The following is a 27,790-nucleotide window of genomic DNA, read 5'->3' on the forward strand; positions in this document are numbered from 1 at the left end:
TTATTCTACTGAAACTGGTTTTCATTTCTGGCACAGCTCTGAACTGGTGCTGAGTCAGAACCAGTTCTCAGCACCAGGAGCAACAATTTTTGAGTGAAAAACCATTCAAAATTTGCCACAACCACAACTGGGTCTGAAATGGGCAGCAGCCCTGAACCGGCACCACCTTAGTGGAAAAAGGGGTAACAGAGAGGTTCCACACTATCCACTGATAAAGCCTAAATTTCTTTTTGTGAGTTTATACAAAACAGCATATTTTTAAGCTGTTAACATAAACAACAAAAAAACAAAGTACATGTTTTGTTGGTAGACAAACTTTTTTTTTTTTTTTTTTTTTTAATCAAAAGCAAGAAATTTACATGAAAGGCACCAATAATTCTTATTATATTTATGAAAGTTCTTTGGTTTGCCAGCTGGGTTAAAAATATAGAATTATTGTGAACATGAAAGGCTATAATGTAGCCTAACCTTTTCCTGATGATTGCACACAAAATATAATTTACTCGACATGGCGTCTCAATCAGTAAGCCACCAGAAAACATGCTTTTTACTGATTTTTTAAAAACTTTTTACTTACATAAAACAGTTGCTCAGCATATAGTAATATTCAACACTGTGTAACATCTTTAAAAGTTGTAATATTTCACAGAAGAAAAATACAAAAACAAAAATGTGTACCATATGGGGTGCTTACTGGCAGGAACCTTCTATTTTAAGAGGCACCAAGATCCTGGCTTATCAGGCTATGGAGCTAGTGTACAGTTTCTGCAGTATTGTGGGTTGTTGGCTGAATTTTGTCTGTCTCAGGGGAAACAGGGTCCAGAAAGGCACAATCTGTTGACAAACACTCAGGCAGGAAAAATCTGTCATCCAAAATGAAAGTTCTCCCTAAACCGCAGGATAGAAATGTATGCTACCTACTTCCTAAGTAGTAGGTAGTAAAGTAATAGGTAATTTTATGTGGTTTATATATTCGTATGATACCTTTCCCCTCCATTCATATCTATGTACATTTGGCTCAAAATACAGAAATATATTGAAACAACAATGCAAGCTGTTAACCAGTGGAGTATTTGATTTAAAACTTAAAAACAAATTAAAATCAGGTACAGGCCCTTTATCAAGATAAATGCACTTTATATGATATTTTACATGTCATACAGGATATTCTCAGATTATAACTAATACAGAAGCTACTGACAATCCCACAATTTTGTCCAATCAGGTGTATTGTTACTAAGACTCATGGGAAACTAACTGCTTGGCGCTATTCCAGACACTTGATTCTATGTCACGGTGCGTTTTCAAGAGTGACAAAAAGCAAATAGTAGGTAGAGATTGGAGAGCTATGAGAAAACAATTGCATGACACAATCCCAGACAATTGTTTCTGTCATGGTGCAATATCACAGTGGCAGAAAGGACTGAGTGGGCAGGGCTAAAGGTTCAAACTAAAACATGTTCCTGACTCATGGTTTGAAATCAGTTACAGGCCCTTCAATTTTTTGCATAATAAATAAACAAACATAAAACGCAATAAAACAGTAGATGTCCATTTGTTACATATGAACCAAAAACATGTTGCTCAGAACTATAAAGTACAACAGTGCAAAATTGACAATATTTTGAATTATGTGTCTTTGGACCAATGTAGTTTGTATGTAAAGCTTATATAAAAACCAGTCCAAGCTCATATGAAGTACTCCTTTCTGCTCTGATCCATGGCGTCTTTTAGCACCGGGTCACTCCTCAGTGCTGCGTCGGCTGTCTGCGCGTACTCCGTTCCCTTGGCCTCGTTGGTCACGTAGGAGCCTTTGTGCCGGAACATGTATCGGATCACGACCAGCACCACCACCAGGAGAACAACGACCACGGTGGCGATGACGGCTGCGAGAGAGAGAAAGAGAGAAACAACAGGGCTCAGAACTGCACAGGCACAGATGGACGAGCACTTGGAGAGACAGAGGACTTCAATCATTGAGACACATGATAATGACATCGCTGGGACTGTCAGGAGAGATTTACAGAGGGGGGTATTCTGCAAACACCTGCCACTGAAGGATAGTTATACAGACAGTGGGTACAACATGGTCAAGTCACATCTGATTGTAGGCGTGTGTTTACATGCACATGAAACAGAATATTTAAAAAACAAACCAAAAAAAAAAGTGTCAGTTATTAATGGATTTCAAGAGTAACGGTGGAAGATAAAATGAAGGGTCAGAGTGTTACACATATCAGTCTGACATGAGCCTAATGTAAATATCCATTAAATGAGGGGTTTTTTTTTTTTTTGGTTTTTTTTTACATTGCCTTTTTGGGTGTGTATATGTACTGACTCACAGCAGGTTGACATGTGTAGCCCTCTGAACTGAGTTCAGCACATTTATCAGTATGGAACGGCTCTCGATGACAATGATCAGGAATGAGCGGAATGTCATGACAAACATTTGAATCGGATTATTTGAGCACAGCAGTGGAATAAGCTGAAAAATCAAACTTTTGTTACATCCAGTTGAGAGAAAAACACAGACATCGTCCCTGTCCACAAATGCTCAATGTGCTCCCTCTGCAGATTTTTCACAAACAAAATAGTCAGTATTTTCACCAAAAAATTGGGCAATTTGCCATTGGCTTCCACACAGACCTCAGTGCTGCTCTGCCATTGGTCAATTCGCTGCTGGGCGAATTTGAACCTTACAGCAGCTGCGGGAGTATCTCAAGATGAATTCTCCTAAGTTTGTGAACTCACAAACATCGAGAGAATCCACCATAGTAAGGTTAGTGTATATGGCTCTATGTTCTCACAGCTCTGTTTTCTCACATTTAAAAGATCATTTTGGAAAGTAAATCCATAACCCCTACCCTCACCCAGGCCCTAACCTCAAACCTTTACCCTACAACCAGAGGTGGTGCAACCATTAGGCAAGGCCCCTGAACCCGGAGGGGCCCCCAACCAATTGCACTTCAGAGCCACCTTTGATATTCTCTCAGTATTACATTAAATAAAAGTAGTTTACTTTTAAACATGAAACCACCATCAAAATATTATCTGATTGTTAAATCCATTTTATCTGTCAAAGCATTCCTCCTTTTCACGTTCGAATGGCCTAGACCAAGAGTGCACACTAACTGTTGTTACTGTGATAGTTTCAGGATGCCTGTGTGCTGAGGTAGGCTTGACTGTAATTTTCTAGTTTTATTTTCACCTAAGACACAGCTACTCATCTGTTCACAAAATCAATGTTCTGGTCCACTTTTAGATAAACAGCAGTGAGCAAGCAGTGAATGCATTGAATGCATATTAATTACACACATAAATGACCCGTGGTCCTTGTATGTAGGCGTTTGTGCATATTCATTGTTTGTACCTATATAATAACTGGATCAGGAGGCAGAAAAATGACAAGCTGCAGAATCTTACACACAGAAAAGTACTCCCACTGAAAAAAGTCTAGACTAAAATTATCACTTAAGCCACTTACTACAATTTATTACAGGTTCAGGCTGTGTACTTTCTGATATTTAATCTGCCCTACCCAGACTTTCAGTCCTCACATTGACAGTCACAGACTTGAGCTCATTCATTTGAATCTGTCTCACTCCTCTCTCTCGCTCTCTCTCTTTGTGCATCTTTACTTGCAGCAGCAGTGCCGTGACCAGCGCGGGGCAGAGGTGTACACACTCTCTCCTCAAACTCTGTGTTTAGCACAAGTGAGACTGAAGGGGAAATGGACGGAGCAAATGCCCAAGCACATTTAAAAAGTTTAGCACAAATTCAAAGAGTTTTCGTTCATGTTGATATGCAAATTAGCCATGTGTGTCTGTAACAAGATGTGGTTTGTGCACAGAGGATGAAAACTGCAGGGTGAAAACCTAAGAGGCACTGAGTTTTATTTCATATTGGAGGAGAGTCCTTAAATGTAGCTTAAGTGTTTCTTGTTTTATCTCAAAGCTAGTTCAAAGTCCACGTTCTTTATTAAGTGTAAATTGTCTGCATCAAATTGATGCTTTTGCTATCAGAATTTAGATCTCTGTGACTGCCTTTAAACTAGGCATATATTGACTTTTTCACATAGTTTTAAACATGATCTAAACATATTTGACAAGGCAGGGCTGAGCCCTTTGTTGATAGGGCCGCCATCAGACTACAAAATGAAACTTATGCGTAGAAGAGTAGCTGTTTACTTTGCTCACAACAGCCTCAATGTTAAAATGCCTGCTGAAAAGAGGAGAAAAAACAGCCTGGCCCTGATTTGAACATGGCTGATAATTATTAGGCTTTTAATTTTACCAAAACCAACTGATTTCTGTTAGTAGGCCAGTTACTGCAAGCTGCAATGGATGAAAACAAAAATGTAATTTTACCCACAAAAAATAAAACTACTTTTAGTCCTGGTGATGTAGTACCTAATTATTCAAAGAAGATGCTAGAAATTAAAGTTTCCAGTCCACCCTAATTCAAATAAAAAACATCTGCGTGTCTCAAGAACAGTGGGAAAAAAGCAAGCAATACATATTTTTTTATGAAAAAAAAAGTATATTATAGAGAGGTCCGCTTGGTGGAGTTAAGTCACGTGAGGGTCATCCTGGTGGAGGTCTACATGTTGAGTCCTGTGGGTGGGGGCCTGCAGCCAGATTAACTACTGTTTACAAATGTATTGTCATAATGCCGATTGGTGAAGGGTACTGTAGTGTAGTTAGACAGTCAATGTACTTGCATGATAAATACCAAGCTGAATAAGCCGAATGCACAAGTCTCCACAATTTTTATCATCACAAACAAATCATATCTAAATTGAGCACCTTACTAGAAGATTATAATATCAACAACTCACAATAAGGCTCTCTAGGTTTCCAGGTCTGTGTCACTGCTGTAATGCCTTTTCTCACTCTCTCTGCTCTGACTCCTTTTTTGTTTGTTTCTATCTTCCTTTTTGAGGCAAAGATGGAGCAAACCTACTCCACAGGATTACTTAAACACATGTGAATGAAGCTAAATACAATTCCAAGTATGGTTTGATGAGAGAATGGTGTTATAAGATGGTTAAAAGCTCAAAAAGTCAATGTTGCATACATGTGACTTGCATATTTAGTTCAGTTGGTATAAAACGATCACATTGTCACTCATTTGTCTGTTTAAATTGCTGCCTCATAAAACCATCCATACTAGTCCATCCTACGCCATTATCCCTCACAACATGGTACTTTATTTAATCTTTATGTGGATATAAAATCATCTAGAGCCAGAAGCTTTTAGCGAGCAGCTTCTGTAATGTTTACTGCTCAGTGAAGCGCTCAGTCTTCACACGAGATAAAATGCAGACATAACTGACATGTAGACAGCCCGGTGTTGATGAATACAGTTGTTATTGCTATAGGAGATGCTTTGAAGGCCAAATAAAAGAACGTTCCTAGCAGCAGGTGGAAGTGAGCTAAAAGCTTCTGTTCTGGGACATTTGGCAGATGCAGATGCTTGCCTCCTGCCCCTCGGCTCTGTTTCATCGAGGAGAAATGAGGTGCGGAGAAGCAGGGAGGGAGATATCTGGTGACGAAGAGGAGAGATTGAAGAGGAAACGTGAACTCACCTCCCACGACGGCCTCCATCCATCCATCATCCATGTTGTATCCCGCTGTGGAGAAACAAACGGAGCATTAGACGCGCGGGAATGGGATTTTATCAATGATGTATGTGTTTCTATAGGTGAAATGGCTGGAGGATGTGGACATTTTAATATAGTCCATTGAAAAAAAATGTTGATTTAATGCTAGACAAGACTATATTTACTATACTTAAAATGTATAGTTGTGAACTGGCTCCTGCCTCCATAAGTTCCAATAGGTATGATTGACACATGGCTTAACCAACTTGAGAAAAACGTAATTTGTTGGTGTCAAAACAAACATGGCGGCTTATGTTGTGAGAAAAAAAACCCAAAAAAACCCCACAGAGGATTGACAAACAACAGACTTTGAACCGAGAGATGAAGCATTGCACTGTCAGAGGAGTCTTCCGCATTTTAGAGACGTACAATACAAATAAGCAGCTGTGACTGTATCGTCCAAAGTGTTGACAGTGCTGTTTTCTGATTAGCTGTGCGTCTGGTCCCAGACCCTTCTGCATTGAGGCTCACCAGGCAATCAAAACTACTGACATTATCATAGAGGGTGCATCAAGTCTAATCATTAATAAGTTTTATTATTATTAAAGATTATGGCTAAGGAACATTATGTAACCAAGTAACCATTGAAATAAGGTATTGTCAACTGGCATTTTTCACTCATCAATAGGAGGGTGGCCGAATAGATTTGCAGCACTGTAAGACAATGCATGATTAACCAGGCTCTATAACCAGTGATCCTATACCATGATTATTCATTTTCTTCTATTGCTTTTGCACAGTAACATTTACAAAAAATATCAACATTTACTAGGGATGGAACAATCACCACAAGAATGTGCAGATGAGACAAAAAAAAAAGTCTTGTGATAAGCATTGGATGTCTTGAAAGGCGCTATATAAATCCAATTATTAATTAATTAAAATAATGTTTGAATAAGTATCCTCATCCCCATCCTCATCCCTGATTTTGGGATATGTTCTTCCAAAAGAACCTTTTCTGTCAAGAAAAGACTTGGAATGCCATAAATTACAGTCATTATTGGTTGACAACTGTTGCTGTGAAATGTGTTCACTTTGACCTGTTTCAGCTGCTGGCTGTGAGCTATTCCCTAGTACCATCCTGATAAGATTAAAGGTACCAAAGTAATGCCATGAAATCTTCGTAAGAAGGACTTAAAGCCCTCACCTCCAGAAAGTTCCATACTATCAGTTGAACTGCAACTCCATTATATTGCATAATTCTGCCTAGAAGAGCGAGGCAACCAGTGTATTGACACCATGTGTAAACATGTTACATCTGCTGCATGTTGTCCATATGAAAAGTGCATGACTTCATCACATTGAGTCAGCTCGACCCCTCCTCTCATCTGTTCACTTGTAAATGTTTAATCAGAGTTTGTTGCGGCCTGCTGTGCTCTGCCACATCTCTGACACCGACACTCTCCGTACACAAAGTAATTAAAGAGTCCTGAATTATTGCTCAGGAAATAACCGCTGGCTCCTGTCAATGAAGATCCAAGCCCTACTCCTCTTCAAATGTTTTCTGGGGGCAGAAATTTCACCCTTTTCCGACTGTATCTCATCACAGATGTCTATCTACCAAGGTGCACACATTCGATAAACTATACATCAAATCTCACACGTCTCAGGCTTAGATTCTATGTTAGTTGGAACGTAGCATGTCAAAACAGACCCTCCTATTGTCTTTTCACTAAATGTTTGATCAGCTGCCTGCTGTGCACTGCCAGAACTGTGACACCAACACATTTTGTGGACAAAATTATTAAAGCAGACCTATTATGCAAAATTGACTTTTCAGAGCTTTTAACCATTTACTCATCTAAAGTTTTATTTGGAGTGATTTGTGCATGTTTGAGGAATATTTAATTGCTGATTTTCAAGATGCCATATTGTTGATCAATCCCTATTTTCACCACCACAGGCATATGCCTACTGCTCTTGACTTACTTCATTCTCCAATTGTATTTTCTTAATAAAATTGGTACGCAGTGTCATTTTGGTACCAAAGAAAACTCCCCTACTCACTACCGTGATCTGCAGCTATCCATCAGAGATGCGACTCTTTGATCTGATTACGTTTGTGCTGACATCAGCTCCCATTGGGCACTGCCTTTTTCTAACTCGGAAGTCAGCGGACAAATTTGCAAATTATAATATAATGATCCACAGGTGTAATTGTTCTTTTTTTTTTTTTTTTTTTATTTGATCAATATTTATGCAGGGAGAACCCAATGAGAATATTCAGACTCTCTTTTTCATAAGCGCCATGTTACATTACAGTACAATAAAAAAAAAAAATAACAACTGCATAGGTCCATTTAAAACATTAAAAACAGGAGCAGGTGTGATATAAATGTTTATCACCAGATTATTAAAGTTTTGCATGACCATTCACACAGACAGTGGCTTCCTCTTTTCTGCATCACTCGAGGAAAAACAAAAACTAAAACACAACTCTGCCCACACCAGCTCTATTCCATTTTTTGGGATGCAAAATAACCATTTCATTTCTATTTCAGTTATAGCTGTATGGCATAGATTATAGCTATATAGCAGATACAAGAACAAACAAACATGTAATTAAGTAACATTTGTGTTTGCCCATGTAGATATATTGAAAAAGCAGCTCTTGATGTTGCTCAGAGAAAGTGTTAGCATGCTAATTGGTGTTAGCATCACTGTGACGCAAAATCTCAGTTTTGGACTCTGAAAATTGTGAGAAGCACTTAGCGGTATAAACACATCGCAATGAATAATTTGCATGTCTCAAATTATTGATCACTTTCCTAACGCATTCCTAGAGTCTAAATTATTCACCGCAAGAAGTTTATAAGCGCTTCACAAATTTCACAGCAATGACGGTAATGGTAACAACATCTAGCATACTAACCACACACTTCCTGGTTCTCAAACGACAAAACACACACACAGGTCTCATTTTGACCCTAAGCGCTGCTTTTATGTAGTTGGGCAAAACCAATTCTGCTCAACTACCTACTACTACAACAAAAATCAGACACAGCCACATAAAAGACCCGATACCCAATTTTTTTCCATGTTTTTGAGCAAAATGTGTTGTGCCCCAGTATAGATATATTGTATAAGCAGCTATTGAGGTCAAAATGAGTTTGCTGTGTACTGTCTGTATCTAATTCTAAAGCGTTTTATTGTCTTATAATCAGGAAGTGCACTGTTAGCAGCCCGTTGTTATCATGAGCATTATCGAGACAGCAAAACTCCACTCTGGCCTCTGAAAGTTGTAAAAAGCACTTATAAACTCATCGTGGTGAATAATTATAATGCATAGCGTGCGTGAGGAATACTTTAAACCACTGCAAATCATTACAAATGAACTTGCTGTTTTTCTTGCTTTTAAACAGTAAAAATTAGGTACCGAGCTTTTAAGGAAGTCCAACCAGACATTGGCCAAAGGTTTGCACACCCCACTCAGAAAAGTTAATAGCACCATTCACAAAGTTTGAACACATCACACCACCCCTCCCCTCCCTAATTCACTTGTAAATGTTTGATTAGAGTTTGCTGTGGCCTGCTGTGCTCTGCCAGATCCGCGTCACCAACACGTTCCCTACACAAAGTCATTAAAGTCTGTTGAATTATTGCTCAGGAAACACCCGTCGCCTCCGCCCAACTTGCTTCTGAAGGACGATCCGCGCTCTGGCTTGTGTATTTTGTATCCCACGGTGCCACTGCTTCGTTATGAATGCGCTGCCTGACGCGCGCAATTAGCAGCTGGGATCATTAATGGCTAATCACCTGAAACGCTGAGGAGTGCCCACTCGTTAAATCGTCATTGCGAAGCACTGTTTACAATGAGGACGCTGCAATTAAAGGCGAATTGCAGGACTTTATCATCTGGGACACGCCGCGGAGGGATTTAAACTTGGGAAAATAAACGCTTTTGTATTCAGAGGAAAGGACAAAAGCGCTTAACAGGCCAGTCCAGGACTCACGGTTTTCAAAATGAGCTCCCCTGCGGGGTTTTAATAGGTGTATCAAACTGAGTTCTCTAACTTTTTGTAAAGGTGAAGAGATTAAAAAAGTGATGCATCAGTTGTGAAACAATACTCAAATATGGTCAGAAATATCTCTTAAAGGTCTTATAATTCATGGTATTTCATTTTTAACTTACGGTAATTTTATGATCATTATTTATGTTTTATTTGTTTGTATCGTGATTTTAATGTCTTTCTAATTGCACTATAAAACAAAACTTGCTTTGTCTTGCCTAATCACTACAAGTTAACGTAGGCCTACAGTTTAGTTGATTTCGTAACAGATAAGAGTAGCCTAATTTATTTATTTATTTACCCATAAATACATAAAAGGTTAGGGTTACAATAAGGACAGTACACAGCTTACATTGGCCTTCAAAATCTTCAAAGCCAAAAAGCTGCTCTGTACCAGAATAAATGATTTTCCTTGGGCAGGTTGAGACAGAAGACATCAAATACTCGACTTACACAAAAGCACCTCTTAATTATACACTATATCAATCAACATTTCAGCTCAGCAATTAAAAATGACTAAAAACACAGCATTAATCCTATATTAATGCTGTGAGGGATATCAGTCTTGTCCCCACGCCCTCCGTCACTTCTCAGACCAAAACCAAACAATCAGATTCCTTTTTAGTGATGCTCAATTGTCACCTGTCATTTGAAACTAAATCGCATTTCCCTCACCTCAAATAGTTTAGTTCTTCGTTCATTGATTCTACAGAAATTCGGGATGATTTTCAGCCTGTTGTGATTTTTTTTTTTTTCCTTTTGTTTGTTCCTCCTTAGACGCCATATTTATTTTGATACAGCCAGACCATGAGTGTCCGATTGGCTAGTCCACCTGTCAAACATGCCCATCTGAACAAAGATGTGAGTCCGATTTACTGTTGACCAGACTCACATATTTATAAAGTATTGAAGAATTGTGAGCTATGGATCCCAGGTAATCAATCCTGACCTTGAACAGAAAAGTTACATAGTGCTCCTTTAAAGAGTTTACCGAAAACATTTCTATAATGCCATGAACAGGCTAATTCCTTCAGCAACAGTGAGTTTTGTTTTGAGATTTTCTCATTATATGCCCTACTGTTATTTAAACCTAGTTTTACATAGTGGCAATGTGTTAAAAGGTGTGATTTAAAGGTGCCCTATGTAACTTTTCTGGTGGAGGCATGTCTCATTTGAGATAATATTGCTTTGTGTTCCACTGTATGCTAATAAACTTATTCATCTCCATGGAGACAGGTGAAACCACTAAGCCAGCTTGGCAAATACCATACTGTAGAACATGCCAGAAAAAAAAAAAAAAAAAAAATCTCCATGATGATGAGTAAATTGCAAATTGCAGTTTGTCGCTTCCTATACAGACGAACTCTGGTGATTGGATCCACACAGTCATACATAGCAAGAATATGGTCTTCCTCCTCTGCTTGAGCAGATTTTGGAAAAGATTTAAATGGCTGGGTTGAAAGTGGCAGCCCAGCACTAGATAAACTTGGCTTTTCTAAACTGCAAAGAGGAAACAGCATGGGGTGGAGATAAAGCCAGTCTGAAGCCAGGGCCTTTGGAGGGAACTCAAATATTCCCTCATAGAATTCCACTAGGACTTTTAAATTCACTCTCCATCATCTACTGCTGGAATTGGGTTGGTGATGCAAGTTCTGGTGCTTTGCTATAAACAGAAAAAACTGCATAAGATGTTCCCAAACAATGAAGTATCCACATTGTCTAGCAGCATATATCATCTGTTTGTTGACATTGAAAGTTCGGTATGCATAAATACAATGTTTAGCCATGCACAAAATGCCTCTGAGTGATGGATGGAATAATCAAAACGTGTACTTTAAAGTAATACGTAAAGAGTATAGAGTATAGATTCATATAATTACTCAAGAGTATTTAGAGACATCTGAGTAACAGTTTGAATATGAAATGTATCTATATATTTTGAAATTTCCAAAGAATAGATACAAAAATTACAAAAACAATCAACACCAAATATACCACTATGATCAGAATGAGTGTAGTGAAGGTAAATGAACTTTAAAAACACAGATGAGCATTTTGGATTATGATTAGATAATGCCAAGTGCTTAGGGCAAGTCTTTTTACTCTTTTTCTTAAGCAAACAAGATTTAACTGGATCAGACTATATATATTCCTTTAAAAATATATGTAGAAATGCCAGCATTTTCCTGATAACAACATGTAGGCTATACATATCAGTCTGGTTTTCTCCGATCCTCCAGAACTCCAGCTCTCCCTTGGTCCCTCGTGAGCCTCTGTCACAGAGTCTGCTTGGGCTGATAACATAAGTTCCATTTAATGCAGCCTCTTCATGTATGTGTTTACCATCTGCCAAAGGGTGACACTCTTTTCCACTGGGCGCCCTCAGACCCTCGCCTCATTCTTCTCCCCGTATTCACCAGGGCTCCAAGAAAGATTAGCAGCACTTCTGGGAATGTGATGAAAGTTGTAAAGAAGTGACCTTGGGGGAGTGAGATAGTGGGCCAGCCAGGGACACTTGAGGGTGTAGGGGATGTTGGTTAGCACTGGACTGCCAGCTGATAATGCCAGATTCAGATGGGAAATGTTATTCTGCCAATGTTAATTACCGCAAAGCAGAGGATGCTTAACTAATAGAACCAGTAGTACTGTACTGGCATAGGCAGAATGTTCAAATGCATAGGGCACCACCAATGTCCATTGCTTTGCACTACATTAGCACAATATATTATATTAAATCAAATGTGATTAAGAGCAATGGGTAAATACTTTTCTTAATGGCGGTTACAAATGTATATTTAACTAGCCCTACTTATTACTAAGTAGGGCTAGTTACTACTAATTAATAAATAAAGAAGAATGCAAGATGTCCAATTAATTATACAGTGGTTTATCGTGGGGGTTACATTCTAAAAATAACCCACAATAGGTGAAATCTGCGAAGTAGTCAGCTTTATTTTTTACAATTATAATATATGTTTTAAGGCTGTAAAACCCCTCACCACACACTTTATACACTTTTCTAAGACAGGCATTCATATTTTCTCACATTTCTCTCTTCTTTAAACACAGTGCAGTATTATAGAATGAAACCAAAGATCAAGACCTGTTTTCAGGCCCAAACATTTGTTTGAGATTTGTTTAAAAAGTTTTCCTGTACTGTAAATAAAAATTATAGCTTTAAGAAATACTGTAACAAATAAAATTTTAATGATCAACCTATGAGATTGGACAAAGTGTCTCACATGTATTTCACAATTCCTCTGACAGTGCCTTTTCGTTCTGGCTCCGCTGTAGTGTTGATCAAACATGTAAATTTGTCAAGCTGAACACATTCTATACTGTACAAGAGACACGGCATGGAGGAGATTGATTGACAATGGTCTATAGTCCCTTAGCCAATCAGGACGCAGAACACAATGCATGTTTATACACTGTAAAAAAGCATGCAAAACTGTACAAAAAGAATCCACAAAACAGCGAGAATGCGAAAGGTGAACGGTGATATAGTGAGGGACAACTGTAATACACAAATTAGTGGTTCTACATGATGTATTATTTCTCTAACTTTAAACATCGTACACTTTCAGCAAACTAAGAATCATAACAGCTTGGTCACAGCTGATAAAATATATATATATATATATATTGTTAAATCCAGATGAGCACAAACATCTTTCCTTCCATAAATGCACAAAGCGCTGCACATTTTTTCACAAAAAAGTCTGTATTTCTGCTAAAACAGGCTGAAGTATGTCTGTCAGCATCGTCATGTTTGTTTTGGTTTGTTTGGATGCTTCGCCTTTGGCTTAAGCCCAAACCCCAATGCTGCCCTGTGATTGGCCCAATCTCCGACCATTGGTGGCCAGGGCCCAATCGCACCAGTGGAGACAGCTATTGCAAGACAATTTATCTTGATGCACAAGGTTACAGGGCCCTCACAAAGAAAAAGTCCCTGAGCAGCAATGTCTCCAGCCTTTTTCTTTAGTTAGATAATGTTTTCTGAGGGAACACAACTGTTAAATAGTCTAAAAACAATAGATTCTAGTTATAAGGAGGCACTTCTAAAGGAGCGCAATGCCTCCTAAAATCAGCTTATAATTATTCTCAATGAAACAAAACACAACTTGAGAGAACAATTTGATTAAATAGGTATAAGCTCAAAAACAATAGTATACGATTCCTTAAAAGATCCTTTGAGTAGGCCACGGTTCATTGTTTCTAGGTGATTCCCACTGATGCCATCCCACCCTCTCAAAGTAGCCTCTCAAAGTAGCCTCTCCACGTGCCGTTGCACCATCAGGCAATTAAAGCAGAAAATAGTTAGTCCAAAGCCACTCTCTCAAACCTCGTGGGGAATGCTCTTTTTAACTTTGCATCTGTCTCGTGTGAATTCACTAATATTTCCTGGTAACGGATGAGGACGGCGGGCGCGCAGAGGTCAGGGGAGGATGTAGAGCTGTTGTCAGTGCGGTGTCATTGCCACGCTTGGTTGGCCCTGTGCTGCTGTAAAGATCCATATCTGAGTAGGTATAAATGTATACGGGGCCCAGGAGGAGGGGAGAAGTTATGATCTGCTCAGTGTACTCCACATATACATTTATCCACACTGAAATATTACAGACAAGACTTTCAAAGTCCCGCATTAAGCAAATGTTGTAATGTTGTTGAATCTTCATCTGAACATATCTGGAGTTGTGTTTTGTTTCATTATATCTGTGAATGTTGTTTGAAACCAAGTTTGTCAGCTTAACAGTGACTTAATTGGCATGCAGACAAACATGTCATTGTACTTAGATTTCTGGACTGGTAAGATTATTTAAATGACATGCAAACCACTAATTCTGATGTAAATACACAGTGGCACCATTACGAGAAAGAAACAAGATGGTTTTGCGATAAATATAGTATTTTAACTCAAAAACCCCCCCAACAGATACTCAGATTTTGAGTGTGCATGTAATTGCAAACAGTGTAAATGATCCAATATCCAATTAGTAAAAGAAACGTTCAAATCTGCCAACTGCTCATCCAAGCAGCTACTTCATTTCTGGTTAGATTTCTGGTGGACACTGTTTTATATGGAGATGTATAACAGACTGGGGCCCTGAGCTGCTCTCACGTTGATGTTGGTACATTCTCTTAAGGAGGGGCTGTTTAGTTTCACCAATGTAATGCCAAACAGCAGTCTCCACTTCACTGGATGGCGTAGACCACATTGCTTTGTTTGTGGCTCAGGGATTTTGTCTTTTGATTGATCCAGTTTCTCTTAAATTGTCTGTAGGTTTGAAATACAGTGGAATTTCATGCTATCTGAAAATTCTCTGAACCTTTTCAAATAACCAATTGTTCATTTACAAGTCTTTTATCTGTAAAACCCCGACCTACATCAGCTCACTACTAAACATCCACAGCTCCAGCCACACGCTCTGCTCCAACAGCTATGTTAACCTGGTCATTCCTAAAACCCGCACAGCTTTAGGAAAGACCGCTCCTCATTTCAATTCTCTGCAGCAAGTGACTGGAACTACCTACAGCAGACTAAAACGTAATTTGTTTTTACCTCTGTCGACTTTTAAAAACTCAATCCAGACTATTTTACAGCATCAGTGCATGTGCTTTTAACACTTTTATACCTTTAATCTACAAATGTGTCACTGTCTCATGTTATGATTCACCGTTTCACATTAAAACTGAAGTGGAAGTGTTTGCGAGTGCATTCAGCTTGAGCTGTATTATACTTCCTCTTGGCCAGGTCATCGTCGCAAATGAGAAGGTGTTCACAATTGATTTAGCAAAACTTTGAATAAATAAATAAAATAAATTCTCTGTCCAGTTCTATTTGTTATTTGTGCAACTCTTGACTAAATGGTACACCACAATCAAATACATGGGTGGTGTCAGCTTGCTGTTATATGTGACATTTTAATGATTTTTTCACAGTTCAACAGATATAATATTTGGTTTTAAATTGTCAAGTTCATCTTTCATCATTCTGGACATTGACAGCTATAGGCACATTGGACACTGAATCAAATAGAACAACAATTCTTGGCATAGCTCTTTGCATTAGTTGTAGTTGCTTGTAACAATTAGCTGATCTGCTTATATAAGACAGTTCCTTTAGCAAAGATCAGCAATTGGCACTTTCCTTTCTACACATGACTTGGCGTTTTGTCAGCTTCTCCGCTGTACAGTTTGACTTCACTCGCCTGAATCTTCACATCTCATATTGTTTACGAACAGCCTAAAAGTCAATAAAGCCTTTGATTAAAACGTGGCGCCATTTCTATATATATGAATAACTATCGGGTGCGAGATCGATTGGGGAGCGCGACACAGAGGCAGCAGAGAGTGGAGGTGAGTCGGTGAAATTGGATGTGACCTGCCAGCCGCCCGGCCACACTCGCCTTTAATGAACCGAGAATATTACTCTGGAGACAGACAGAAAAACAATCATATTGGAAAAATAAACTTGGGGAGTGTCCCAGGGCGGATTTTACAGCTGGTATCAGCGCCAGGCTCGCAAACACAGAGTACGGATCGTATCAAGTTTTTCTTTTTTTATGGTGGACAGGCCAAGGTCAAGTTGAAGGGTCTAACTGGACATACACATGGCTGATGGAAAACTCTTCATCTATCGCAAAAAATACTGCACATTTGAGATTCAAGATAGGGTTGAAAAGGTCCACTCAAAAGCAAAGTAGGCTACAGTAGTCTGTTAGCTCTGTGTCTGGGAGTCATTTGAACTTGAATTGGAGATATATTTTGCTGCACACAGGCTTTTGAAGTACTACTGGAAAAAGGATTTATTTTTAAACTTGAAATAATGTACATGTGCAGGCGAAAGGGCACAACTCAAAAGTAGAAAAAAAGTCAATATTGAGGGCCATTTAGTGAAAGCCCGGAGAATGTACTTTATAAACACAGAGGAGCACTTCCTAGAAAAAAGGGCTCAGTAACCAGCTATTAAGTCCTTAGTGTTTTGTGTTTTTTACCTTCTTCATTTGAACACTCAAAGAGACATTGCATTATATTGATTCACTCTACATCTGGTCATAAGCTACTGACAATAGGCCCATCCAACTGAACCATGTAGCTATAAAATGTTAATAAATGACTTTCAGGGTTGTTTTTTTTTTTTTTTTTTTTTTTTTTTTTACATTTTTTGAAAGATTTTGAATCTGTGACCTGGAGGAGTTGGTCTCTGCAGCCAATGGCATCGCTTGCATCATGCACAGACCACCATATTCATACATAAGCAAAGTGGGTGAGGTGTCTTGCCCAAAGCACATGGGCAGTATGTACTGGTTGAGGTGAGAATAGTTGCAGATTTTTGGATTATTGGACAAGAATTGAAGCACTTAAAATTGCTTTCAGTACAAAACTTCTGTATGAGAACATGGATTGACAATTTAACTTGTTTTTTTCAAATCCATATTCGCTATTCCTTATTTATACATAACATACTCAATGTTGGAATAAATCAACTACAGTATATGGATTTTGTTCATACTAAAATATAAAAAAATTAATACTCCACAGCTGCTGAGTCACTGCAGAGAGAAGCACTGAACCACACCAGTGCTTATAGTTGCATTTCACACATTCAAACAGCGGCTGTGTTGCCTTCAGGACACTGGGAAAAACAAAGACTTGCGCAAACACCAGGAACAGAAAGAGGTGCCAGCCAAGGCCACCGGCAGGAAAAGATGAAGACCAAACAAAATCATCTCCAAGTGAACGGAGAATATTAAAGTTGCCCTTGAGTAGTGCTTCAGAAATGGCTATGGCTAAAAGAAAAAAAGAAAAAAAAGTTGACTTATTATTATTTTGTGCCAATTTTTTCTGTTAAATTATTTTATGTTGATTAAAAGCATATAACTTAGACCTGAAGGTACTATATATTCATAAAATATACAAAGATAAAAATATGGTGCACCCTACAACTTTTCACATTCCACAGAGATGTTAATACTTTGTCTATCTATTTCCACAGAGACAAGCATGTGACCACCAGACATCAAGTTACAGTTTAGATCTGTGGAGAGATGACCCTGCTGTTTTTAGCGCTTTTACAGTTCAGTGGTTTATGGTCTAGCTCTATAGTGTCTAGCTGCACAGTTTTATTTGTTTTTAAGAATTATGGATGTCACAGTACAAGACAGGAACATGAGGTATTTAGGCTTTAGGTTCTGTGTGGTAAAGTCACCGTAGTTGTACAGGTTAGCTAAGGCTAGCACTATAGTAATGAAAATTCATTTGAGAGATATGGTCCCATTCACATCTGAGCTCTCCTCCTGCTTACTGTTGGTCATGTTCGACTTATTGTGTACGCAGTAAGACGATGGCTCACTCTGCGACCAGGATTTCCAAATATCACATTCTTGATATTGTGGCTCATCTTTGGTTGTACAATGGGTCTAAGTTTAATCTGTCTCTGTCTCACTATAAGACCAAGAATCCACAATTTCAAACTATGATACAATATTTTCCTCATAATCAGTAATCTATCATTGCAGCCGGACAAAATTGTGTAGTGGACACTCGGTTTTAGGTTCAGTACCAGTGGAAACCCTCTCAGACACAGGGAGAATGTGCAAAGTCTATAGGGAGCTCAGGAATCAAACCAGATTTGTATTAAAATCGGCTAAATAACTGTGCCACTGACTCTCCGAGGCAAGGACAATTTTTGGTGATTTCAGGCTGAACTTTTGCCTAGAGGGTCAATGCGGAAATGTTCTGACTCACACTTATGAAACTCTAATATGGTCGGAAATCAGTCTCAGTTAGATGTGGACGGGCATTTCTAAAATATGAAATCTCAGAGAGCCTGAGGCAGAATACATTTTGTTTACTTTTTACTTGATATCGCACTAGAGTTTAACTAAACAGAGTCAATATTTATAATTCTTTAAAATGATTACTAATCCTTATACTAACCCTAACACTATAAATATTAAATTAAAGATTTTTGTGTAATGCTTCAGTCGTCCAGGTACGATCCATAGCAACAGAAAAATTCAAATCTGTCAACTGGACAAAAAGTTGTTGGAGTGAACAAGTTGTTGTGGCTGCTCATCTAAGCCGCTTCTTCAGTTCTGGTCAGATTACTGGTGGACACTGCCTTAGCCAGTAATATGAGAGGCATGAGAGCACCCATTAGGGGCCTGAATGATTATACTGTATGACTCAGACACAGTTCACACTTAGTTTTTCATTCCTACAACCTTTTGTCCAGTTGAGAAATTATCTTTTTTTTTTTACTATTAAATTTAAGAGTTAAATTCTCCAAATTGTCGCCTAAAAGAGTTGCGCTGGCTCTGGTGCCACCCCTAGGCTCATTGTAGTAAAAAAAAAAATTGGACAAAGCACTGGATATGGCAGAAAAATCGAAATGAATAGTGTTGTAATTGTTGTTTTGGACATAATGCAAAATTCGAGTATTTAGTAGTAGTGTTTAGTAGTAATATAAACTTTGGTTTTTGATGGCTAGGAAGTCCAGGATCAGTTGCTTAGTGAGCTGTTCAGCACATGGTCACACAGTTTCAGCAGGTGAGTTTGGCAGAATGATGTTAAAGGCCGATCTACATTCACTTGTGCAATACATTTTCTTCAACCACGACATTGACAAGCAGATTTCTGATGAACTGCCAAAACATTGTCTAAAACTGAGATGTTTAGATGTTCATTTTTGTCAATATTGCCTAACCCCAATACTTCCCGCTTCAAGACACATGTGCCAACTAGTGAATTCAACTTTCTCCAATCCAAGATAACCTTATTAGAATGGAAAACCTGCCTATAACTCATCTCTGCAGTGACTGGATGACATGCGCTTTCTTTTATTTAGTGTGAGAATGACTGAATTCTGACTTCACTCAACAGCTGCAGACAGTCCCTAATGATGCGCTGTCTGTCCCTGTCTGCTTGGTGAACTGGTGTGAGACAGGACAGGTCAACACGGAGGAGACAGGAGCGGTTACCACAGCGACAGTCACCATTCAGACCGACAGTAAAGAAAAGGGAGACATGCTAAGTGACATATTTGTGAGTTTGTATAGAATTTATTGGATTTTTTTCTCTGTAGCCTGGTCTGGTGGCATCATCTGCTTCTCTCTGTGGAGCTAGATATGTTTAATGCCATACTGTGGAAGATTGTAGGCAAAACATCTCCACTAGAAAAGCTACAATTTATATGGAGATCACATGTTAAACGCCCTGTATAGAGATTAGGACAGTGACATCACACCTTACAGAATTTAATATAAATGTTAAAACTATGGAGATTTTAAGTTTTTTTTTTAGAGTTTTACATGTATTTACTAAGAGTGATCTTACATCTAGGAGAGATTTACACTACTACTGAACCACAAACAACAGATTTCCATGGTAACAACCGTTTTTTGACATTTCTTCCCGAACATAAACATTGCTAAAAACCTAAACATAGTGCACCTTAAAGTTTCACCATGTGGTTTTCTGGAAGTGGCACCTATGGAGTTGGGTAAGTTATATGCCAGAAGTTGGAATATTATATTCAAAGAAACAACTAAACAATATACAAACAAATACAACAGGTCCAGGACAGCAACAAAAGAAATGGCCTGATGTATACCTCACAACAAAGCTGGCTGTAACTCTAAATGAACAATATCAGTAAATGAAAAAAAAAAAAAAAAGTTGCACAGTGGGCCTTTTAATCTGTAAAAATGCAAACTGATTGAGAAAAATGTGTGCCATCAGAAATAAACATCACTCAACTTACAAGGAATATTTTAAGAAATCAGTATTTTTTTTATTTTTATTAAAATCATGTGTAAAACAGTGAAGTGCCCCTAAACCCATCTCCTCCCCCTCCTCCTCTAACTCCTCTTCCTCTGAGTCTACAGCCTGCAGCACCGAGCTCCACTCATCTTTATCCAAGTCCAAACCTCCAGACTGCCATTCGCTTCGCACACATTTTCACAGCAAACACCCACAAACCATGCTGCGATTACATTTGGAGCTGAGCGGCCGCGGTGAGGAATACTAATAAATATGGAACCGAAAATATACCTTTGAAAATATATACAACTAAATGACTTTATGCCGTGTGTGGGGAAGTGGTTCAGGGAGTTGAGAATTTGCCACCGACAGACGAGTGGCTGACTGAAATGTTGGAGATGCTGGGCGGCCTAGGGGTTGAGTAACAGTGAACACGCGAGATAACATGTCTCAGTGTCTCTTCAGATTCAAAAATGTATTGTTATTGTCAAAAGTAACAAAGGCAGCACATCCGACAAGTGTTTCTCCAAGTACCACCTAAGATAGTGTTTGGTTTTCAGATCTAAACCTACAAGGGCTGAATTAGGGCAGTCAAAAATAAAAGTAAATCATAGATAAGTGACAATGCAGGCACCTCTTGCAGACAGGCCTTAGGGAATGTGCAATCATAAGTGCACGTGGGTCAAGAGAATGTGCAATCATAAGTGCACATATGTTATGGGGATGTGCACTCAAAACTGCACATAGGTTACAGGAATGTGCAATCATAACTGCACATAGGTTACGGGAATGTGCAATCATAGCTGCACATAGGTTAAGAGAATGTGCAATTGTAACTGTACATAGGTTACAGGAATGTGCAATCATAGCTGCACATAGGGTAAGAGAATGTGCAATTGTAACTGCACATAGGTTAAAGGAATGTGCAATCGTCACTGCATATAGGTTACGGGAATGTGCAATCATAACTGCACATAGGTTAAAGGGAGTGTGCAATCATAACAGCACATAGGCCAAGAGAATGTGCAATAAAAACTGCACATAGGTTAAGGAAATGTGCAATCATAACTGCACATAGCTCAAGAGAATGTGCAGTCAAAACTGCACATGGCTTAAGGGAATGTGCAATCAAAGCTGCACATAAGTCAAGAGAGTGTGGAATCATAACTGCACCTAGGTTAAAGGAATGTGCAATCGTAACTGCAAATGGGTTAAGGGAATACAATCAAATTTGCACATCATTTATCATCTTACTTACTTACTTAAGTGGTAACACAATGTTTTTGATTTGAGATTGCTGTACACTGAAATAGAAGTGTACCTTTGCCTTGTTGACTTTGCCAAGTTCAAATTAAACCGTATTGCTCTGAAATATTTCCTGTCCTTCTGTGGCCTGACCCTGTCCATATGTTCTATATCGCTCCCATATTTAAAACTCTCTCTAAAATCCATCTGTCGGGGCTATGCTCTGAACTGTCAATGCCACTTATTCTACATTCGCCTGTATATCTGAAGCCATTTTCGTAATAATTTCTAAAACTCACTTCGTCTCTCTCAGAAACATCTGTCTTCAAAAACTCCACTTTGTCTCCCAAAAATCACCCAGAGCTAAGGTGGTGGTGGGGGTGCATTGTGCGATGTTGTGCGGAGACGCAGATCGGGCTGACAGAGACCACCTGGAGCGACAGGTGAAAGGATGGCAGCTCTTTTCAGCTCCAATCCACTTCCAGGTGACTCAAACAGCAGCAGGAAGGAGCCCAGAGCAGATGTGCTTTCAATGTGAAGATTCTGGTTCTTTTAGGACTTTTAAATGGCCTACGTTATGCAAAAATGACTAGTCTGAACTTTAAAGGTGCACTATGTAATATTAGTGGTGGAGGGTATAACAGATGTTATTGCTATGCCTGGAATATTTAATTTAACCTATTTATCTTATATTTATTAGATCTGAGGCGTTTTTAATGCTCAAACCTCAACCTTGAAAAAAAACAAACATGCATTCTCAGTGTGACCTGTACATCCTTATTTGTCACTTGGCTTGGGGGTATCTCCATGGAAATAGAAAAGAAGTTAAATTATGTATCAAAACAAATATGACTCATCAATTGTTTAAAAATAATACTCCTAAAAACTTCTAAGATTTAAAAAAAGGATTTGAATTGTGAATATGTCACTGTATCACTATGTTGATTAACCAAAAACGTTGATCAATGGCGGCTTCAGAATTAGAGAATATGCAATTAAATTTGAAATCTTTGAAGGGGGTTATTTCTAAAGTCTATAAATTCCTCGCTAAACAAGAAGAGTCATTTCTCACTTCTCTAAGACGTATAGGGCAAAAAGTCTTGAGTTTTGAATTTAAAGATGAGCAGTGGATTAAATAGTATCTTTTATTTTTTTTAATGTCAAGGAATAGAATATTAGAACAAAATTGTAAACTTCTGCATAGCATGTACCTGACCCCACTCAGGATGAGTAAAATGTATTCTAACATGTCTCCCAAATGCAGCAGATGTAAATCTCATATATGATCCTATTTTCACATGTTTTGGGAATATAGTCAATTAAGAGAGTTCTGGAGTTTAATACATGACTGTACTGTCAAAATCACCAAAAGGTCCCTTAAGATATCTCCTATAAGAAGCCTTTTTGGCATTGAACGAGATATAGAAATTAAACCGTATTACCGAAACAACTGTATCATATCATACTTATCTAAAAAATGCATTTTACTTAATTTGAATAAAGTCAATCCTCCAACATTTGGTATGTTTAAACAACTACTACAAGATATTTCTCATTTAGACCATCAAACCTGTGCATTAAAACATATTATGTTTTTTTTTAAATTATTATTATGTTTATTTACAAAAAAAAAGTTATGCTTTTAGTCTGACTTTTCCCATTGTCACCTCAGCAACAAACAGATAAATACATAAAAATAGTGGGTAAAACTACCCTTTCATATTTAAAACTACCCTTTCATATTTAAGTAAAACACATTTTTACACAGTTACTGACAGTTAACTTCACTTTGAGGCGAACACTGTCCATTTTTTGACACCATAACATACAAAAACAATGTCTCTAAATGATGTGATAATAACTGAGAGAGGGACACCATTATGGAGCCTGGAGGAGCCTCTAATGAGCATGCTCAGTGAGCTGTGGAGAATTCACTGCAGTCAGGTTCAAATGAGCAGAGCACCCTTTCAGAGGAGTGTAGTGCATCAAAAAGCTCAAGTTTGTAAAAATAAAAGTAGTAAAATATCACAAAGGGTCTGCCACCTGCTTGTCTCCATGGAGATGCTATTGCTATACTGGAATATTCCCCAGTATGGCATTAAGTGCATCTATTTACAATTATTTTATTACAAGTTTTTGTATTGTTCATAAATAACATTAATTCTTACTGTGAGTAGACTCGTCTTTCCACAGATCTGACCTGTAACTTGGCCCGATTGCCTCACCTACTTGTCTCCATGGGGATAAATACATTTAATGCCATGCTGTATAACATTATAAATAAAGCAAGGACATCTCCATGAGACGTGCACCTAAAAAGCTGCTCCATTTAACTATAACTTGGAAGAAGTCGACAAAAAGCTTAGTTCAATCTCACATACATAAGCAATTGGTAAAAGGAAGCGCTCGTGTGTGATTTTACAGTCCTCATGTTTAAACTGTGGTTACATTATATTTTAAAATGCTCTGTGCGCTTTGAACTGCAGCCTTTGCTTTAGTTGGTGGTACCTGTTGGTAGTGAGACTGTGGCTGCTTCTGTCTGCAGAGAGGGTGTTGTCATCACTCCTTTGTCCATCACAGGCCAAAGTGCTTTGTCTGATCTAAAAGCAAAACAAGAGCAAGCATTCACTCTACCATGTCAACAGCTCAATACTATGTTAGGGACATTTTATGAGGACCTGAGACTTCTAGTGGGAGATGCATAGAAACATGCCTATTAGTGTAACTGTTGTTTTGGAGATAGGCAAAATAAGCTATTTTCAATATACCAAAACCATCAAAGGGTCCAGATGACAACTTTTAAAACTTTTTCAATCCTTTTACTCTAAACCACTCCTGGATGAATGAGAGATTACAATGACTGATTTTCAGTAATAAAAACAACTCTCAAAAGGGGTGTGTCAGTTCATAATGTGGTCAAACATGACTTGAGTAATTATAATGTTGACGATATGTGGCAGCTGTTGGAGAAAGTGGAGGAAACCCACCCAGACGCATGCTGCACATACCACAGTGACCAGGGCTTGCAGGCTGTAAGGGCGGACAGGCTAACTAGGTCATGAGACAATAGTGCACTGCTAAGAATAGAGTTACATTCTAAACCCATCATTCACTTTTAAAGGAGGCATATGAAGATTTTTTGTTTAGCTTGAAATGATAATAAACGTACTGTACATCATTAGTACATACTGTGTTTTTGTAAACACTGACATTGGTCTTAAACAGTTTAATAGAAACAGATCTGAGAAATGGCAGCAGATTTGATGAGTCTGACTTTTTTTTTTAAATAATTGCGAGTAATAAGGTACATTGGGCGAGGATGGGGGTGGGTGAAAACAGGATTTTTCTTAGCATTCATGCCTTAAATGGAGGACAATACAGGGTTACTTAAACAATCAATCGAAATACAACTTTTGACCCTGATGATGAGGGAACACCTAGTATAACATGGTTCGATTTTTCAAGTAGGTATCGGGAAGTGCACTGTTAGCATTCTAGCTGTTGCTCTATCATTACTGTGTCGGCAAAACTCTGCTCTAGTCTCTGAAAGTTGTGAAAAACTCTTATAAACTCAATGAGGTGAAAATTAGGATGCTCTGAATGTGCAAGTGAAGAATAACTTTGGACCACGGCAAACTGTTTAAAATGAGCTCGTTCTGTTTTTCACATTTTGAAGAAAGTAAAATTCAGTTTAAATTAATACACGTTTCTAACAAATCTGGTGTACTGCTGCCATGTTTTTGTCTAATGATTTGACACACTCCATGCATGTACAGCAGTGTGCATGGGGTAATTAGTACAGTGTGTTTTAGCATATATTGTTTAGCTACATAAGTTAATCAAAGAGTTGATTGAATTGGTAATAACATGATAATGTGTTCACATGGCTACAACTGAAGCAGTGTAATTGGAGGGTCTTGTCAAGTCCAATTAAAGCGAGGGTATTATGCAAAATCGAGTTTTTTTTTTTAGCTTTCTACCATGTTATAATGCTGCATCCTCATCAAAACATGCCTGAAGAGGTTTTACATGTCATCCATGCATGAATAGGGCCCCTCTCGGGCTCTATTCGAACCCTCTTTACAGTTAGCTGTGAGATTCTGTGCAATACTCAGCCCACAAGCCAATGTCACCCATGATCTCACACAACCATTATTCATAAATGTATAAAAACATGATACAAAACTGTACACAACAACTTGACAAACCTGATGCGATGCACACTAGTTTCACTAGTGGGATGCACGCTGATGTTGATGTTGTGATAGCGCTATGAAGGGGGAGGGACTTTGCATGGACAGCAAAGGAAGGAGGGACTCAGAGTGTCAAAAACAAAAGTGAAACTTATACAACATGTTAATATGTTGTTTTCAGCGAATACAGCATTTTCAAAGCAATAAAAGGTAACATGGTGATCTAAATATGTTATGTGTTAGCGGTTAATACCCCATAGAAGTAAAAACCTCTTTAAGTAATGATCATTGGATTACACAGTGAACATGAATCTATAGGCATACACAAATTTATCAACAGTGCAGTCTATTAATGAGAATATGTATCCTGCAGCTTGTGGTTGGCAAACGATGGTACCGGTACATATGGTTGTGATGCATGTAAAACACACATAGATAAAATACTACTTTTTGGTTAAAGTTACCCAAATTGCATGGTTAACCACTAGTGATATGCACACACCATATAGACTCATGTTGCCAGCAAATTTATGACTAACTGTGGGCTGTTACAAGTTTACAAACTACCTTCCTTTCAGGATTCTGTCATCACAACACACAGAATTTTCAATTAACCTAAAGTTAAAGGTGCACTATGTAACTTTGGGACCGCCACATGCTTGTTGTCACTAAAATGATTCTTTGTCTGGAATAAAAAAGTTCCATAGTGCACTTTTATAAAGAAGTATTACACTTCAATGGAGTATTAATTGTTATTGTTGTTAGCATGTGGCATGTGTAGATAACAATAAAAGGTATTTAGATGGCCTTTTTTATTTTGAAAATACTGTATAACGTGTAATTAGTTTCATTTGACGCTCTGAGCTCCTCCTCCACTTGCTCCCTGCGCTAAGCTACTCCTCCTTCACAACACAATCAGTGTGCATCCCGCTAATGAAACTACTGCACATCGTATCAGGTTTGTGAAGTTGTAGTAACATGCTTTTGAATATTTATAAAAAAAATTACAGTGTGGGAGCATGGGTAATGTAGGCTTATGGGCTGAGCCTTAGACAGATTCACACAGCTAACCACAAAGAGGGTTCGAATAAGGCCCGGGAGAGATTCCAAGATCACCCAATCATGCATGGATGACTTCTTCCTCTTCAGGCATGTTTTTGATGAGGAAACATTATAGCATAGTACAACACTCCAAAAACTCGATTTTGCATAATACCCCCTCTTTAAGTTACCCCAGACCTTATCAGGCTAGTCATTTAGAATCAACATATTTGGTCTTAGTAACCAAGATATTGCACTACACTACACCACTTCTTACAAGCATATTAAAATAACTTATCTTTTCTGTTTTTGTCAGTAAAACTTTACCAATATTTGCCCAAACTTCCACTCCTTGCACTAAGTTGCCGTGACAACCCCACTCTCCGGCCTCTCTCTACTTGTGCTGAACACGTCGTTTCTCTCCGCGTGCACGTCCTCTCCGCCGGGAGGGGAACATTTTCCTCCCACAATGCCTCGCTGCCTCTTCGGTTTATAAAAAGACTTGTCTCACAATTTTTAAAGTGACAAGCGTGTTCCTAATTACAACATTCTGCATGCAACGTCCAAAAGTATAAAAAACTGCAAGCTTCACTCACCCTTCTCCCGGTCTCCAAAACTATCACGTGAAAATAGATCTCCGTACGCTTCTCGATGCAGTCATCATGTGAATGCAGTTAGAACGTGTAGGGTTTTTTTTTTTTTTGGCAGTTGGCTATAGGCCCCTGTGTTATTGCGGAGCCGGTTGGACCCCTCCTTTTCCTCGCCCGTGGTGGAAATAGCCCTCAGCTGTTGTGGGGTAGGTGGAGGAGGAGGGAGAAAGGGGATTCGGAGCGTCCCACATGAGCTGAGAGTCGTATCTATCAGTGATCCACAGC

At 38.5% G+C, this 27,790-nt stretch overlaps 1 protein-coding gene across 2 annotated transcripts; it reads right to left on the reverse strand.

Moving 5' to 3' along the window:
- Positions 1-523: 523 nt before the first annotated feature.
- Positions 524-27,769, reverse strand: gypc (glycophorin C (Gerbich blood group)). 2 transcript variants are annotated; one of them, XM_055230567.1, is made up of 5 exons: positions 27,512-27,755; positions 27,243-27,398; positions 24,190-24,281; positions 5,588-5,632; positions 1,271-1,886 (listed from the first exon to the last, which is right to left on the reverse strand). In XM_055230567.1, exons 3-5 carry the CDS (start codon positions 24,254-24,256, stop codon positions 1,690-1,692), a joined length of 309 nt encoding a protein of 102 aa, XP_055086542.1. In that variant the 5' UTR covers positions 24,257-24,281; positions 27,243-27,398; positions 27,512-27,755; the 3' UTR covers positions 1,271-1,689. The 2 variants fall into 2 exon arrangements, with proteins under 2 accessions (XP_033843277.1, XP_055086542.1); XM_033987386.2 differs by lacking the exon at positions 27,243-27,398 and having other exon boundaries at positions 524-1,886; positions 27,512-27,769.
- Between the last annotated feature and the right edge of the window lie 21 nt (positions 27,770-27,790).

The sequence above is a fragment of the Periophthalmus magnuspinnatus genome, chromosome 21, assembly GCF_009829125.3.
Source record: "Periophthalmus magnuspinnatus isolate fPerMag1 chromosome 21, fPerMag1.2.pri, whole genome shotgun sequence".
NCBI classification, from domain to species: Eukaryota; Metazoa; Chordata; class Actinopteri; order Gobiiformes; family Gobiidae; genus Periophthalmus; species Periophthalmus magnuspinnatus.

Excerpts from the sequence above, each read along its gene's own strand:
- gypc (XM_033987386.2), bottom strand. The coding sequence starts at position 24,256 with ATGGACAAAGGAGTGATGACAACACCCTCTCTGCAGACAGAAGCAGCC. Across the intron at positions 5,633-24,189 it reads CACAGTCTCACTACCAACAG|CGGGATACAACATGGATGAT; the intron begins GTACCACCAACT and ends GTTTCTCCACAG. Across the intron at positions 1,887-5,587 it reads GATGGAGGCCGTCGTGGGAG|CCGTCATCGCCACCGTGGTC; the intron begins GTGAGTTCACGT and ends TCTCTCTCGCAG.